Source organism: Nycticebus coucang, chromosome 10, assembly GCF_027406575.1.
Source record: "Nycticebus coucang isolate mNycCou1 chromosome 10, mNycCou1.pri, whole genome shotgun sequence".
NCBI lineage: Eukaryota > Metazoa > Chordata > Mammalia > Primates > Lorisidae > Nycticebus > Nycticebus coucang.
The window spans coordinates 105,233,264-105,251,854 of NC_069789.1; the positions used below are offsets into that span (position 1 = coordinate 105,233,264).

At 40.0% G+C, this 18,591-nt stretch overlaps 1 protein-coding gene across 6 annotated transcripts in view; it reads left to right on the forward strand.

Moving 5' to 3' along the window:
- Positions 1-18,591, forward strand: part of ASH1L (ASH1 like histone lysine methyltransferase) — a 204,849-nt gene that overhangs the window by 81,398 nt on the left and 104,860 nt on the right. For all 6 annotated transcript variants that reach the window (XM_053604681.1, XM_053604679.1, XM_053604684.1 and 3 more), the window contains one exon: positions 3,240-7,800. In XM_053604681.1, the coding sequence (XP_053460656.1) occupies positions 3,240-7,800 (4,561 nt within the window). The remainder of the gene's footprint in view (positions 1-3,239; positions 7,801-18,591) is intronic.

Genomic DNA, 18,591 nt, shown 5'->3' on the forward strand with positions numbered 1-18,591 from the left:
TTATGGAAAATTTCTGACAAAAAAGAGTGGCTAGTGCAAAGTGAATTGGATAGAGGCATATACCCGTGACTAGGATCATCTTTTATATTTCATTTCTAATATTTTGAGACAGCCATTTCTACTGGAGCCCTGGCTCATTTTAATTAGAAATTATATTCAGAGGACACAGTGTTGAGTTTAGAGGGCTGTTAACTGTTTTTAGGCATTTTATTGTGTAGAGCTAGATAGACTTCACATATTTGTAATTCCAACTTAAAATTACAGGGCTTTTATTCCTTTGATTTTATTATATTTATGTCTTTTTTACTTCTAAAATTTTGGTTCTTAATGGCAGTCACATGGTTACTTGATCTGTGTATCTTATTGTCTACTAGTTCAAAATAGCTATGCCTGTAAACATAGTCACTAGGTATAATTTAAGATTTAAAAAAAATCTTTTTGGATTTAGAATGTATAGTCTAACTACTGTATTGACATAATTCAAAATACTTTCCATATAGTTATATGGAATTTTCTATATAGTTAGATGTATTTGTTGCCAAAATTAGAGAATTGGAATAATTTTCTTTATGATATAATGTTTCTTAATTATGTAAAACTTATCCAGCATAGAAAACATCAAAAAATTAGATACTTAGAGGTGTGGCATCTGTGTCTGCTTCCTACTCTATAGATCACTATATTCATTGCTTTGGTTTCTTCTTTTGTTTTTAAATATAGTCAAGTATATCTATTAATATCCTTCATCCCTGTTTGCTTATACAAAAAGTAGCATATTAGTCCGGGCACAGTGGCTCACGCCTGTAATCCTAGCACTCTAGGATTCCAAGGCGGGTGGATTGCCTGAGCTCATAGGTTCAAGACCAGCCTGAGCAAGAGTGAGACCTCACCTCTAAAAACAGCCGGGGATTATACCAGGTGCCTGTAATCCCAGCTACTTGGGGGGCTGAGACAAGAGGATCACTTGAGCCCAAGAGTTTGAGGTGGCTATGAGCTATCACACCATGGCACTCTACCCAGGGCTACATAGTGAGACTCTGCCTCCAAAAAAAAAAAAAAGCACATTATCACCATGTTCCTAAACCTTGCTTTCATTGGGCAGAATATCATGAGATCACTCCATAGTAGTATATTGATATATCCTTATCCTTCTTTTGCTTTTGTTTTTGTTTTGTTTTGTTTTTGTACTCCATTGTACAAATAGACCTTGATTCATTCAGCTGGTCTCCTGATCCCAAAATAACTATTTGGATTATTTTAGGGTCTTACAGTTAAAATAATGTATGTTTTAAAGCCTTGTACTCTAAATACCAGTATATTTGGTGATAGACCCTCAAAGTAGCATTCCTGGGTCAAAGGGCTAAATGCATGTATAACTTCACTAATTACCAAGTTCCTTTCATAAAGATTTTACATACAGTACATTTCCATACATGCTTGAACTTGATTTAATGTTTTCTATCCTGTTCTATTATGTCTTTTTATTTGTCAGTTCTGTACTGTTCTGAAGATTGAGTCTTTATAAAGTTATCTAATACTTGGTATGAATATTCCCATTTTTCTTCTCTTAAGATTTTCCTGACTATTCTCCTTTGTTTTTCCCAGTGACCATTACAATCATTACAATCAAATTTTCTGAAAGAAATTGTGGGGGTGTTTTTATTGGGATTGCATTAAATTTATAAGCTTATTTAGGGAAAATTCTCACCTTTATGTCTTCCTATCCACAAACATGGTGTGTTTTTACATTTGTTCACGTCTTTCATGAATATTTTAGAGTTAGGAAGACCTTTTCAGTAGAAGAGTCTGTTGTGTGAAGTAGTGAATTCATTTCTAAAGTGTATAGTGTGGATTTGTAAGTTATATAACAGTTTATAGTGAATGACATGTTCCTTTCAACTCTAAGATTTTACATAAAAACATTTTCTAAAGAAAATAGGAATTTTTTAATTGTCTTTTTTTTTTTTTTTTTTTTTAAGGGGATTAGGGGTTGGGATGAGCATATGGGCATAGTAGCCTTGTTTTTTATTGTTGTTTTTTTGTTGTTGTTGTTGAGACACAGTTCTATCCTATGCCCTAAGCAGAGTGCAATGGCGTCGTAGCTCACTGCAACCTCAGACTTAGGTTGTGGGCATCCTGCTGCCTCAGCCTCTGAAACCACTGAGATTACAGGCGCTTGCCGCAGCACCCGGCTGGGTTTTTTCATTTTTTTCATGAGTCGGGGTCTCACTCTCACTCAGACAAGCCTTGAACTCCTGAGCTCAAGCAATCCTCCCACCTCAGCCTCCTACAGTGCTGGGATTACAGGCGTGAGCCAACACGCCCGGCTAAATTGTCTTTTGTATTACACTTGAAGAGAGAACATGATGTTCATTCATTAATCTAGACTGAGTTAAATAAGTAGATGTAATTTAGGAATTGTCCTGTATTGGTTTGAATCATTGGAGTCAATGAAGAAAGCAGGCAGTGAACTATTAATCAAAGAGGATCATGTGATACTATAGCTAAAAATATTTTTCTTTTCCAAAGCAGCAGTACACCCGTATGCTTCATTTATGTTTAGTGCTTCAGTCAAAGTATGATGAAAGTAGAGAGTATTCATATATGTTTTTTTTTTTTACAGTTTTTGGCTGGGGCTGGGTTTGCATATGGGGCTGGCACCCTACTCCTTTGAGCCACAGGTGCTGCCCCCCCCCCTTTTTTTTGAGACAGAGTCTTACTATGTTGTCCTTGGTAGAGTGCTGTGGCGTCACAGCTCACAGCAACCTCCAATTCTTGGGCTTAAACGATTCTCTTGCCTCAGCCTCCCAAATAGCAGGGACTAAAGGCACCCACCACAATGCCTGACGTTTTTTTTTTCTAATTGTAGTTGTCATTATCGTTTGGCAGACCTGGGCTGGGTTTGAACTCGCCAGTTCTGGTGTATGTGGCTGGTACCCTAGCTGCTGAGCTACAGACATGAGCCAATATGCAATTTTTTAAATGTTAAAAATTTAGAAATATTTCTAAAGAACCAAAAGTATATGGGTTTTTGTGGTTGAAAGTCAACAAAGATAATACCTTGATACTAGCAGATGAAGTAACATTTTTCATTAACATAACGTCTGTTAGGTCTTTAAAAGGCTTTATTGCTTATCTTACGTCTGATATGTGATCAGTTAGTTTGTTGCATTGTAAAGCTAAGCTGAAGTGGTGTAAAGTTTATTCTTTCTGAAACCTTTTTCTTGTTCACATTTTAGGACCCTTCAAAGTTATATAAGAAAGCAGATGATGTTGCAGCCATTGAATGTCAGTCTGAAGAAATCCTCCATCTTCATTCACAGGGAGAAAACAATCCTTTATCTAAGAAGCTATCTCCAGTGCATTCAGAAATGGCAGATTATATTAATGCAACACCACCTACTTTTGTTGGTAGCCGGGATCCTGATATAAAGGACAGAGCATTACTTAATGGAGGAACTAGTGTAACAGAAAAATTGGCACAGCTCATTGCTACTTGTCCTCCCTCCAAGTCTTCCAAGACAAAACCGAAGAAGTTAGGAACTGGCACTGCAGGAGGATTGGTTAGCAAGGATTTAATCAGGAAAGCAGGTGTTGGCTCTGTAGCAGGAATAATACATAAGGACTTAATAAAAAAGCCAACTATCAGCACAGCAGTTGGATTGGTAACTAAAGATCCTGGGAAAAAGCCAATGTTTAATGCAACATTAGGATTGGTCAATAAGGACTCTGTGAAAAAACTGGGAACTAGCACCACAGCGGTATTCATTAATAAAGACTTAGGCAAAAAGCCAGGAACTATCACTACAGTAGGGCTGCTAAGCAAGGATTCAGGAAAGAAGCTAGGAATTGGTATTGTTCCAGGGTTAGTGAATAAGGAGTCTGGCAAGAAGTTAGGACTTGGCACTGTAGTTGGACTGGTTAATAAAGACTTGGGGAAGAAATTGGGTTCTACTGTTGGCCTAGTGGCCAAAGACTGTGCAAAGAAGATTGTAGCAAGTTCAGCATTGGGATTGGCTAATAAGGACATTGGAAAGAAACTAATGAGTTGTCCACTGGCAGGACTGGTGAGTAAAGATGCCATAAACCTTAAAGCCGAAGCACTGCTCTCCACTCAGGAACCACTTAAGGCTTCTTGTAGTACAACCATCAGTAATCATGAAAATCAGGAACTTTCTGAATCCATGAAAGACAATGCCACCAGCAAAACTTTTGAGAAGAATGTTACACGGCAGAATAAAGAAAGCATATTGGAAAAGTTCTCAGTTCGAAAAGAAATCATTAATTTGGAGAAAGAAATGTTTAATGAAGGAACATGCATTCAGCAAGACAGTTTCTCATCTAGTGAAAGGGGATCTTATGAAACCTCAAAGCATGAAAAGCAACCTCCCGTATATTGCACTTCTCCAGACTTTCAAATGGGAGGTGCTTCTGATGCATCTACAGCTAAATCCCCTTTTAGTGCAGTAGGAGAAAGCAGTCTCCCTTCCCCATCACCTACTGTATCTGTTAACCCTTTAAACAGAAGTCTCCCTGAAACTTCTTCACAGTTGGCTCCTCATCCATTACTTTTAAGTCCTACCACAGAACTAATGGAAGAAATTTCTGAATCTGTTGGAAAGAACCAGTTTACTTCAGAGAGTTCCCATTTGAATGTTGGTCATAGGTCAGTGGGTCATAGCATAAGTATTGAATGTAAAGGGATTGAAAAAGACCTAAATGATTCAAAAACTACCCATATAGATATTCCAAGAATAAGTTCTTCCCTTGGAAAAAAGCCAAGTTTGACTACTGAACCCAGTATTCATACTATTACTCCTTCAGTTGTTAACTTCACTAGTTTATTTAGTAACAAGCCTTTTCTAAAACTTGGTGCAGTAACTGCATCAGACAAACACTGCCAAGTTGCTGAAAGCCTGAGTACTAGCTTGCAGTCCAAACCATTAAAAAAAAGAAAAGGAAGAAAACCACGGTGGACTAAAGTGGTGGCAAGAAGCACATGCCGGTCTCCAAAAGGGCTAGAATTAGAAAGATCAGAGCTTTTTAAAAATGTTTCATGTAGCTCACTATCAAACAGTAATTCTGAGCCAACCAAGTTTATGAAAAACATTGGACCACCTTCATTCGTAGATCATGACTTCCTTAAACGCCGATTGCCAAAGTTGAGCAAATCTACAGCTCCATCTCTTGCTCTCTTAACTGATAGTGAAAAACCTCATAAGTCCTTTGCTACTCACAAACTGACCTCTAGTATGTGTGTCTCTAGTGACCTTTTGTCTGATATTTATAAGCCGAAAAGAGGAAGACCTAAATCTAAGGAAATGCCTCAACTGGAAGGTCCACCTAAAAGAACTTTAAAAATCCCCGCCTCTAAGGTTTTTTCTTTACAGTCTAAGGAAGAACAAGAACCCCCTATTTTACAGCCAGAAATTGAAATTCCTTCCTTCAAACAAAGTCTCTCTGTGTCTCCTTTTCCAAAAAAGAGAGGCAGGCCTAAGAGGCAAATGAGGTCACCAGTCAAGATGAAGCCACCTGTACTATCAGTGGCTCCATTTGTTGCTTCTGAAAGCCCAAACAAGCTAGAGTCTGAAAGTGACAACCACAGAAGTGGTAGTGATTTCTTTGAGAGCGAGGATCAACTTCAGGATCCAGATGATCTAGATGACAGTCATAGGCCAAGTGTCTGCAGTATGAGTGACCTTGAGATGGAACCAGATAAAAAAATTACTAAGAGAAACAATGGGCAATTGATGAAAACAATTATCCGCAAAATTAATAAAATGAAAACTTTAAAGAGAAAGAAACTGTTGAATCAGATTCTTTCAAGCTCTGTTGAATCAAGTAATAAAGGGAAAGTGCAATCAAAACTCCATAATACAGTATCAAGTCTTGCTGCCACGTTTGGCTCTAAACTGGGCCAACAGATAAATGTCAGTAAAAAAGGAACCATTTACATAGGAAAGAGAAGGGGTCGAAAACCAAAAACTGTCTTAAATGGCATTCTTTCGGGTAGCCCTACCAGCCTTGCTGTCCTTGAGCAAACAGCTCAGCAGGCGGCTGGGTCAGCATTAGGACAGATTCTTCCCCCTTTGCTGCCTTCATCTGCTAGTGGTTCTGAGATTCTCCCATCACCTATTTGCTCTCAATCTTCTGGGACTAGTGGAGGTCAGAGCCCTGTAAGTAGTGATGCAGGCTTTGTTGAACCCAGTTCGGTGCCATATTTGCATTTACACTCCAGACAGGGCAGTATGATTCAAACTCTTGCTATGAAGAAGGCCTCAAAGGGGAGGAGGCGGTTATCTCCTCCTACTTTGTTGCCAAATTCTCCTTCCCACTTGAGTGAACTCACATCTCTCAAGGAAGCTACTCCTTCCCCAATTAGTGAATCTCATAGTGATGAGACCATTCCCAGTGATAGTGGAATTGGAACAGATAATAACAGCACATCAGACAGGGCAGAGAAATTTTGTGGGCAAAAAAAGAGGAGGCATTCTTTTGAGCATGTTTCTCTGATTCCCCCTGAAACCTCTACAGTTCTAAGCAGTCTTAAAGAAAAACATAAACACAAATGTAAGCGCAGGAATCATGATTACCTCAGCTATGACAAGATGAAAAGGCAGAAACGAAAACGGAAAAAGAAATATCCCCAACTTCGAAATAGACAGGATCCAGACTTTATCGCAGAACTGGAAGAACTAATAAGTCGTTTAAGTGAAATTCGGATCACCCATCGAAGTCATCATTTTATCCCCCGAGATCTTCTGCCAACTATTTTCCGAATCAACTTTAATAGTTTCTATACACATCCTTCTTTTCCCTTAGACCCTTTGCACTACATTCGAAAACCTGACTTAAAAAAGAAAAGAGGGAGACCCCCTAAGATGAGGGAGGCAATGGCTGAAATGCCTTTTATGCACAGCCTTAGTTTTCCTCTTTCTAGTACTGGATTCTATCCTTCTTATGGCATGCCTTATTCTCCTTCACCCCTTACAGCTGCTCCCATAGGATTAGGTTACTATGGAAGGTATCCTCCCACTCTTTATCCACCTCCTCCCTCTCCTTCTTTTACCACTCCACTTCCACCTCCTTCCTATATGCATGCTGGTCATTTACTTCTCAATCCCACCAAATACCATAAGAAAAAGCATAAGCTGCTTCGACAGGAGGCCTTTCTTACAACCAGCAGGACTCCCCTCCTCTCCATGAGTACATACCCCAGTGTTCCTCCTGAGATGGCCTATGGCTGGATGGTCGAACACAAACATAGGCACCGGCACAAACACAGAGATCACCGTTCTTCTGAGCAACCCCAGGTTTCCATGGATACTGGCACATCCAGATCTGTCCTAGAGTCTCTGAAGCGCTATAGATTTGGAAAGGATACTGTTGGAGAGCGTTACAAACATAAGGAAAAGCACCGGTGTCACATGTCCTGCCCTCACCTCTCTCCTTCAAAAAGCTTAATAAATAGAGAAGAACAGTGGGTCCACCGAGAGCCTTCAGAATCTAGTCCATTGGCCTTGGGATTACAGACACCTTTACAGATTGACTGTTCAGAAAGTTCTCCAAGTTTATCACTTGGAGGATTCACTCCCAACTCTGAGCCAGCCAGCAATGATGAGCATACAAACCTTTTCACAAGTGCAATAGGCAGCTGCAGAGTTTCAAACCATAACTCCAGTGGCCGGAAGAAATTAGCTGACAGCCCTGGACTCTTTTCTGCACAAGACACTTCACTAAATCGGCCTCATAGAAAGGAGCCACTCTCTTCCAATGAAAGGGCAGTACAGACCTTGACAGGTAAGAGAGTTACTTTGTGGCCTGTTATTTGTTAGAGAAATAGATTATTTTCTGCTACTTGCTTAATGCATGCAGATGAACTTTTAATAGATCTCTCTGTTTATTTTTATAAATGTATTTGGAAATCGTCAAAGTTCTTATTTCCCTTTGATGGAAGAATCAAGATAAGGAATGTCTTTGCATTAATTTTGTATTTTGAGGAGTATTGTTGTCAGAAAGTAATAAACGCAACTTTTGGAAACCAGGAAAGATGATTTATTTTTTTCATGCCAAGTGGTTATTATGCAATTTGTATAGTAAAATATAGCTCACTAGATACCTATTAATAGTATTTAGATGGTTTATGGTTTTTCTTTTCTTTCCTTTTTTTTTTTTAAGACACAAGATTTTGCTCTATTGCCTAGCTAAAGTGCAATGTAGCATTGAGGCTCAATCATGCACCTTTTAATTTCTAGGTTCAAGCAATCTTTCCGCCTCAACTTCCCAGGTTTAGCTAGGACTATAAGCATACTCCACTACACCTGGCTAATTAAAAAAATTATTTAGAGGGCGGCACCTGTGGCTCAGTGAGTAGGGCGCCGGCCCCGTATGCTGAGGGTGGCGGGTTCAAACCCAGCCCTGGCCAAACTGCAACCAAAAAATAGCCAGGCGCTGTGGCAGGCGCCTGTGGTCCCAGCTGCTCGGGAGGCTGAGGCAAGAGAATTGCGTAAGCCCAAGAGTTAGAGGTTGCTGTGAGACTCTTGTCTCTATAAAAAAAAAAGTAAAAAAGAAATTATTTAGAGATGAGTTCTTTATGTAGCCCAGGCTTATCTTGAACTGGCCTCATGGGATCCTCACACCTCAGCCGCCCAAGTAGCTAGGAGCCACTGCCCCGGCGGGATTTTTAATATAAATCATAGTTATTATAAAAGTTTCTGTGTTAAAGTATATGTTACATGCTCTGGCACAGTGGTTTGTACCTGTAATCCTAGCACTCTGGGAAGCTGAGGTAGGAGGATTTCTTGAGCTCAGGAGTTCAAGACTGGCCTGAGCAGTAGTGAGACCCATCTCCACAAAAAATAGAAAAAGTTAGCTGAGCAGAGTAGCATCTGCTGTAGTCCCTGCTACTCAGGAGGTTGAGGCAGGAGGATCACTTGAACCCAGAAGTTTGATGTTGCTGTGAACAAGACTTGACACCATGGCACTCTAACCTGGGTGACAGAGCAAGACTTTGTCTCAAAAAGAAAAAAGTATATGTTACAGTTTAAGTTATTAACCTTTTTTCTCAAAATAAGAGTTAATCCTGTAAGGTCAAGCATGGTGGCTCACACCTCTAATCCCAACAGTCTGGGAGGCCAATGGGGGCAAATCGCCTGAGCTCACAAGTTTGAGACCAGCCTGAGTTAGAGCGAGACCCCATCTTCTTAAAAAAAAAAAAAAAAAAGTAGCCAGGTGTTGTCTCAGTCGCCTGTAGTTCCAGCTACTTGGGAGGCTAAGGCAGGAGAATCACTTGAGCCCAAGAGTTTGAGGTTGCTGTGAGCTGTGATGCCATTACACTCTACCAAGAGCAACAATGTAAGACTCTGTCTCAAAAAAAAAAAAAAAAATCCTGTACATCTCATAAGTCCAAGCATGGAAAATTTTCAGGATTGTGAAATTTAACTGAATATTCAAATCAGGAGGACTTCATTTTATAGGTTATGTTTGGGTATCTTCACAAGTTGTTTCAGTCACATATAAAAAGATGCGAACGAAATCTAGATTTTACGATGGAGGCCTGACATGGTAGCTATAATCCTAGCATGCAAGGTAGATGGATAACCTGAGCTCAGGAGATTAGCCTGAGCAAGAGCGAGACTGCGTCTCTACTAAAAATAGAAAAACTTAGCCAGGTGTTGTGGCACACACCTGCAGTTGGAAGGCTGAGGCAAGAGCATCTCTTGAGCCCAAGATTTTTAAGGTTGCTGTGAGCTTTGATCCCATGGCACTCTACCCAGAGGGACAGAGTGAGTCTTTGGCTCAAATAATAATAATAATAACAATAACAATAATTACAAGGAAACTAATTAGTAGGTAATCACAGTAGTCTAGATAAGATGATAATGCTTAGACCAGAGTGGTGGTAGATTTATGTATGAATATTTTAGAGATTGATGGTGTCATCCACTGAGACAGAAGACTGGAGGAGAAGTAAGTAGATTTAGAAGAGAATGGGAGTTTGCTTTTTAATACAAAGTTTGAGGTTCCTAGAGCTGAGTGTGGTAGCTCACTCTTGTACCCCTAGCACTGTGAGAGCACTGAGGCAGGTGGATCACCTGAGCTCAGGAGTTCAAGACCAGCCTGAGCTAGAGTGAGTTCTCATCTCTAAAAACTATAGCTGGGCATCATGGCAGGCATCTGTAGCCCTAGCTACCTAGGAGGCTGAGACAAGAGGATCACTTCAGCCCAAGAATTTGAGGTTGCTATAAGCATTGAGGCCACGGCACTCTACCCAGGGCAACAAAGTGAAACTCTGTGTCGAAAATAAATAAATAAATAAATTAATTAATTAATTAATTAAATAAGGCAGTACCTATATCTCAGTGGTTAGAGCACCAGCCATATACACCGAGGCTGGTGAGTTTGAATCCAGTCCGGGCCAGTTAAAAAACAATGACAACCACAAGAACAACAACAAAAAATAGCAGTCACATATAAAAATTCTTTGGGGTGGGGGCCTGTAATCCCAGCTACTTGGGAGGCTGAGGCAAGAGACTCAATTAAGCCCAAGAGTTTGAGGTGGTTGTGAGCTGTGATGTGACGGCACTCTACGGAGAATGACATATTGAAACTCTTTCTCTAAAAAATTAATTAATTAATTAATTAAAGTTTGAGGTTCCTGTAGATCATAAAAGTAGAGATGTTGAGTGGGCATTTCGATATCTAGGACTAGGGTTTAGTAGAGAAATTTGGGCAGGAGATAGCATTTCTTTCTGAGTTTTTGGAAAATTTTGTTTAGTAAAATTCATTAAAAATGGCTTCTGGGTAAAGTAAAAGTTGGGAGCAGACTCTCATCCTTTTTATTTTATTTTATTTTGGGGGGTTTTTTGAGGCAGAGTTGCCCCAGGTTAGAGTGTGTTGGCATTATAGCTCACAACAACCTCAATTCCTAGGCTCAAGTGATCTTCCTGCTTCAACCTCCAAAGTAGCTGGGACTATAGGCAGTGGGCTAGTGTTGCTATTTGTAGTAGAGATGGGGTCTCGCTCTTCAGGCTAGCCTAAAACTCCTGAGCTCAGGCACTCCACCTGCCTGGGCCTCCCAGAGTGCTAAGATTACAAGCTTGAGACATTGTGCTCAGCTAGTCTCTCAAATCCTATGCAACTTTGTCAGCAGAGCACCAATAAAAACAGTATATTTTTAAAAGTAGCAGTTTTTAAAAATGTAATTTCCTTAATAAAGAAATACAATAAACATAGATGTTAACTTTCTAGGAAAAGATGAACCTAACTTGATAAAAGGCGATATAAAGAAGGATTGAAGCTGCTCAATTGTGGACAGAAAAGGATGCCATTGGCAGATAAACGTAGCAGTGCCAGAGATATGTTTTTTAGTTTGTTGTCCTTGTTTGTTTCTTTTGCACAAAGATTAGCAGAAACCACATGATAAACACTTGGAGAGAAATCTGTAAGGGGCACAGGAATTACAAAGCTTAGTGTTAATACAAGTCCTGTCCTGCCCATTGCACAGATGAGGAAACTTGAGGCCCCTGGGGCTGGAAGTCATGGGGTAAAGGTAAAGGCTGCATCTCCTCCAACAGCCCTGGCCCATGTCCATGTCCTCAAGCAATCTGAGACCCGGCTCCAGCACCCACCAGGTCGGCTGCAAAGGGGGCGCAGGCCGCTGATCTCTGCATCTTGCACACAGCCCTTGCACAGCTAGTAGGAAGCAAGAGGAAGAATGTGGGATGAATGTACATTTTCAACAAAACTACATTGCTCCGTGGCTTTCTAGGTTTAGTTGTGTTAGTATACTCTTGGTTCAGTTGCTAAGTTAGTGCTATGGAATATTTATGTTCTTCGAAAAAAATCATTTATGAACCAATACAACTTACGTATTATCCTGGTGTCATTCTTCTGTTTATCAATGGTATATGAGCTATCTCGCTATACCGAAACATATACAATAACCAAACATATTGGATACATTTATGATGTTTCTCTAAGGAAAATATGCAGAGGGAGGAAAAAAGCCTTGATAGCTCTGAGGAATTGCAGTATTTAATGTAGTGGTTAAAAACGTTAGCCTTTGGCTTATATGTGATCCTTTGTGATAATTTCTACAGTTAAAAAAATGCTAAAATTTACATATCTGGACATTTCACTTAAAATTTTCTAATTCTCAAAAAGCAAATCAGAACATATGGCAACAGTCAGTTCATATTTTGTGGGTAACACTAGCTGGGGCTCAATGTCAGCAGGCCTCCTTTAGTGACTGCTGTGTTCTCCTGTTTGCCACAGTCTTCACAATTTCCTGTTATGTGTTATATCTGGCCCACTTTAGCTATTTAAACAGGGAACATTTGGATTTGAGGTCCCAATTTAGTAAGAATTATGAGGAGCTAATAAAGGATGGTCTCACTCTGTTGCCCTAGCTCAAGTACAGTGGCTCACAGCATCCTCAATCTCCTGGGCTAAAGAGATCCTCCTGCCTTAGCCTCTGGAGTAGCTAGGACTATGTGTGGAGCCAGCATAGCTGCCAGTTTGGTTTGGGGGGGCCTTTTGGTAGATATAGGTATTGCTACGTTATCCAGGCTGGTCTAGACAGGTTGTTGACTATATGGATATTGAAATCACCCAGGAGGACAATGTTAGGAATTGAGATGAAAGTGATGGATATGATCCTGGTTTTAGGGTCCTCAGGGAATGAGAAAGATAATAGTGAAGTCTAGTATATCCCAGAATATCTGCTTTTAAGATAAGAATTTGTCTCTTTTTTGTCTTAAAAAATGACATGCAGAAACCACTAATACCTATCAGTTCTGACATTGATTCTCTGTCACCAACTGGGTGTCATGTAATTTAGTTTAATTCTGATACTATCTACCTGGAGTTAGTGAGGACCCCAAGTTGAGAGCAATGTCTATCTATCACAAGACTTCCCCTATTTTATATGCCAATCACAAGTTTCAGAGTTTTCAAGCCAACCCTACCTTGGGCTGGCCTGCTAAAAATTTGGGACTTCCGGCTCAGTGCCTGTAGCTCAAGCGGCTAAGGCGCCAGCCACATACATCAGAGCTGGTGGGTTCAAATCCAGCCCAGGCCTGCCAAACAACAATGACAACTACAACCAAAAAATAGCCGGGTATTGTGGTGGGCGCCTGTAATCCCAGCTACTTGGGGGGCTGAGGCAAGAGAATTGCTTAAGCCCAGGAGTTGGAGGTTACTGTGAACTGTTGATGCCACAGCACCCTACCCAGGGCGACAGCTTGAGGCTCTGTCTCAAAAAAAAAAATTGGGGGGGCGGCGCCTGTGGCTCAGTCGGTAAGGCACTAGCCCCATATACCGAGGGTGGCGGGTTCAAACCCAACCCCGGCCAAACTGCAACCAAAAAATAGCCGGGCGTTGTGGCGGGCGCCTGTAGTCCCAGCTACTCGAGAGGCTGAGGCAAGAGAATCGCTTGAGCCCAGGAGTTGGAAGTTGCTGTGAGCTGTGTGAGGCCACGGCACTCTACCAAGGGCCATAAAGTGAGACTCTGTCTCTACAAAAAAAATAAAAATAAAAAAAATTTGGGGACTTCCTATAACCCCCTTAATTTCAATAATTTGTTAAAATGACTCAGAACAATTTCTACAGTATGGGTACTAGCACTTCTTTGAAGGTTTGATAGAATTCTGATGAGAAACCATCTGGACCAGAGCATTTTTTTGTTGGGAGATTTTTTTATTGTTTTCTTTGATCTCAGTGCTTGAAATTGGTCTGTTCAAGAGATCTATTTCTTCTTGGTTAAGACTAGGGAGAGGGTGTGATTCCAAGTATTGATTGATTTCCTCCACATTGTCAAATTTCTGGGCATAGAGTTTCTTATAGTATTCAGAGATAATCTCTTGTATCTCTGTGGCATCTGTTGTTATTTCCCCTTTATCATTTCTGATTGAGGTTATTAGATATTTTATTTTACTTTGCTGTTTCTAGTTAATCTGGCCAAAGGTTTATCAGTTTTATTTATTTTTTCAAAATAACTTTTTTCATTAATGTTCTGAATGATTTTTTTCAATTTCATTAATCTTTGATTTAATTTTGGTTACTTCTTTTCTTATGCTGGGTTTAGGCTTAGATTGTTCTTCTTTTTCCAATTCTGTAAGATGGTTCATGAGTTTTTTTAATACACTCTTTCTGTTTTTCAGATACAGACATCTAATGCAATAAATTTACCTCTTAAAACTGCTTTTACTGGCTTCAGCACCTGTGGCTCAAAAGGCTAAGGTGCCAGCCACATTTACCTAAGCTGGCGGGTTCAAATCCAGACTGGGGGCCTGCCAAACAACAATGACAGCTGGAACCAAAAAATAGCCGGGCATTGTGGCGGGTGCCTGTAGTCCCAGCTACTTGGGAGGCTGTGGCAAGAGAATTGCTTAAGCCCAGGAGTTGGAGGTTGCTGTGAGCTATGATGCCATAGCACTCTACCCAGGGTGACAGCTTGAGGCTCTGTCTCAAAAAAAACAACAACAAAAAACTGCTTTTGTTGTGTCTCACACGTTTGGGTAACCTGTGTCTTCATAGTTGTTATGTTTGAGGATCTTAACAATTTCCACTTCTAATCTCTTTCTGAACCCAGCTATCATTCAGCATAAGGTTATTTAATTTCTTTATATGGGGATGAATGTTTTTGTTGGAGTTGAGTTCCAGCTTTATGGCCTTATGGTCTAAGAAGATACAAGATATAATTTCTATTTTTATTTTGCTGAGGTTTGATTTATATCCAAGGATGTGATCTATTTTGGAGTATGTACATGGGCTGACAAGAAAATGTAAATTTTTTAGCTATGGGATGGTGTGTTCTGTACATGTCTAATAATCCCATTTGTTCTAGGGTCATATTTAAGTCCTTTGTATCTTTGTTTAGTTTCTGTTTAGAGGATCTGTCCAGTTCTGTCAGAGGGGTGTGAAAGTCTCCAGCTGTTATGGTGTTATGGGATATCATATTGCTCAGACGAAACAAGGTCTGTTTCATAAATCTGGTAGCATTTAATTTGGGTGCATAAATATTTAAAATTGAAATGTCTTCTTGTTGTATTGTTCCCTTGACCAGTATGAAGTGTCCATCTTTGTCTTTCTTAACTTTAGTTGCTTTAAATCCACTTATGTCTGAGAATAAAATTACAGCCCACCTTTCTTCTGATTTCCATTTGCTTGAAATACTGTTTTCCATCCCTTAACCCTGAGTCTTGATTTGTCCTTCAAAGCTAGGTGCATTTCCTAGAGAAGCATTATGGATAGCTTGTACTGTTTTATCCAGTTAGCCAGCCTGTGTCACTTCAGTGGGGAATTCAATCCATTGACATTTATTGAGAGAATTGATAAGTGTGGTAGAATTCTATTCATTTTATTTTGTGAAATTTTGTTGTGTAGTTTTATCCTTTGTGCCATTGTGGAAGCCAAATTTTGACCTTTTGGCTTCTGAGTGTTTACTTTGCTGTTGGCCCATTATGATGTTCAGTGTTGAGAATAGGTCTAAGTATTCCTTTTAGAGCTGATCTTGTTGCAGCATATTTCCTTAGTGTTTGTGTATCCACAAAAGATGATTTCTCCATCAATTTTGAAGCTTAGTTTAGCAGGATATAGAATTCTGGGCTGAAAATTGTTTTCTTTAAGAATGTTGAAGGTGGATGACCATTCTCTTCTAGCTTGGAAAGTTTCAGTTGAAAAGTCAGCTGTCATCCTAATGGCTCTGGCCCATAGATAAGTTGGCACTTACTCCTAGTTGCTTGCAGAATTTTCTGTTTCGTCTTGACTTTGGACAGGTCCATTACAATTTGTCTTGGACAAGTTCTGTTTCAGTTGAGATGACCCAGGGTTCGATATCCATCTGAAAGGAGTGTGTCTGGATCTTTAGTAAAACCGGGGAAGTTTTCATTTGGTGTAGTCTCCATCTCCAGTAGGTCTTCCATTCCTTTAAGACAATCTTCTTCCCCTTCAGGGATCCCTGTTATTCGTATGTTTGAACACTTCATGAAGTCTCATAGTTCTCTAAGCGACTTTTCTGCTTTCTCGCTTTTCTTTTCTGCCTCTTTAACTACCTGGGTTAACTCAAAAACTTTATCCTCTAGTGGTAAGGTTTCATCCAGAGATGCAAGGCTGGTAGCATACACAAGTCCATAAATGTAATTCACCATATCAATGGAAGGAAAAACAAAGACCACATGATCCTCTCAATAGATGTAGAAAATGCATTTGATAAAATTCAGCATCTTTTCCTAATTTGAATACTTTAGAATATAGGCATAAGTGGCACATTCCTTAAACTGATCAAAGCCAAGTATGATGGACCCACAGGTAATATTATACTGAATAGAATAAAACTGAAAGCTTTTCCACTTAGAACTGGAACCAGGCAAGGTTGTCCTCTATCCCCACTACTACTCAACATAGTGCTGGAAGTTCTAGCCAATACAGTCAGGCAAGAGAAGAAAATAAAGGGTCTCCAGATGGGAGTAGAGGAGGTCAAACTTTCACTTTTTGTGGATATGATCTTATACTTAAGAGAACCTCAAAAGACTCAACCACAAGACTCCTGGAAGTGATTAAAAAAAAAAAAAATACTGTAGTGTCTCAGGATATAAAATCAAATGTCCACATATCAGTAGCCTTTGTATATGCAATAACAGCCAAGTTGAGAAGCTAATCAAGGCTATGATTCCCTTCACAGTAGCTTCAAAAAAAACCGAAATACCTAGAAATAGACCTAACAAAAGAGGTGAAGGACCTCTATATTATTGGGCAATTGCAACAACAACAAGAACATAATTTTCTATAAAGAAAATTATAAAATCCTGGGCAGCACCTGTGGCTCATAGGAGTAGGGCGCTGGCCCCGTATGCCAGAGGTGGCTGGTTCAAACCCAGCCCCGGCCAAAAACTGCAAAAAAATAAAATGAAATAAATTATAAAATCCTAATAAAAGAAATAGCAGAGGATATTAACAAATGGAAAAACATACCATGCTTGGGCAGTGCCTGTGGTTCAGTGGGTAGGAGGCTGGCCCCATATACCAGGGGTGGTGGGTTCAAACACACCCCAAACAAACTGCAACCAAAAAATAGCTGGGCATTGTGGTGGACGCCATGTAGTCCCAGCTACTCAGGAGGCTGAGGCAAGAGAATCAGCTAAGCCCAGGAGTTGGAGGTTGCTGTGAGCTGTGTGACACCACAATACTCTACTGATGGCAATAAAATGAGACTCTGTCTCTACAAAGGAAAAAAAAAAACAAAAAACACCATGCTCATGGCTGGGAAGAATCAACATTGTTAAAATGTCTATACTTCACAAAGCAATCCACAAATTCAATGCCATCCCCACTAAAATACCAACATAATACTTTCAAGATTTGGAAAAAATAATTCTTTTGTATGGAGCTAGAAAAAAAAACTAGATAGCCAAGGCAATCCTTAGTAATAAAAACAAAGCTGGAGCCATTAGCCTATGAGACTTTTGGCTATACTACAAGGCCATAGTGATAAAAACAGCGTGGTATTGCCACAAAAATAGAGACAGACATTTGGAACCAAATAGAAAACCATGAGATGAAACTAACATCTTACAGCCACCTGATCTTTGATAAACCAGACAAGAACATACACTGGGGAAAAGAATCCCTATCAATAAATGGTGCTGGGAGAACTGGATAACTACATGTAAAAGACTGAAACTAGATCTGCACCTTTTACCACCCACAAAAATGGATTGAAGATGGAGAAAAGATTTAAATCTAACCCATGAAACAATAAAAGTCCTCGAAGAAAGTGCGAGAAATATACTTTAAGATATTGGTCTAGGGAATGATCTTATGAAGACTTCAGTAGCAATTGCAACAACAGCAAAAATAAACAAATGGGACTTAAACTGAATAGCTTCTGTACAGCTAAGGAGACAACAAAGCAAATAGACAACCTTCAGAATGGGAAAAGATATTTGCATATTATGAATCAGACAGAAGCTTGATAACTAGGGTCTCCAGAGAACTCAAATCAATCAACAAAAATGAGCCAACAATCCCTTATATCCCTCAGCAAGAGTGATGAATAGAACCTTCTCTAAAGAAGATAGACGAATGGCTAACAGGAAAAAATGCTCATCATTCCTAATCATCCAAGAAATGCAAATCAAAACTACCCTGAGATATCACCTAACCTCACTGAGAATGGCCCACATCACAAAGTCTCAAAGCTGCAGATGCTGGCACGGATGTGAAGAGAAGGGAACACTTTTACACTGCTGGTAGAATTGGAAACTAATAACCTTTTCGGAAGGTAGTATAGAGAATCGGCTCAGCACCCTTTGCTGAGTGGTTAGGGCACTGGTCACATACACCTGGACAGGCAGGTTTGAACCCAGCCCGGGCCTGCTAAACAACAATGACAACTGCCACAACAACCAAAAAATAGCCAGGCATTGTGTCGGGCGCCTGTAGTCCCAGCTATTCGGGAGGCTAAGGCAAGGGAATTGCTTATCCCCAAGAGTTTAAGTTTGCTGTGAGCTATAACGCCACCACACTCCACCAAGACGACATAGTGAGACTCTGTCTCAAAAAAAAAAAAAAGTATGGAGAATCCTCAAC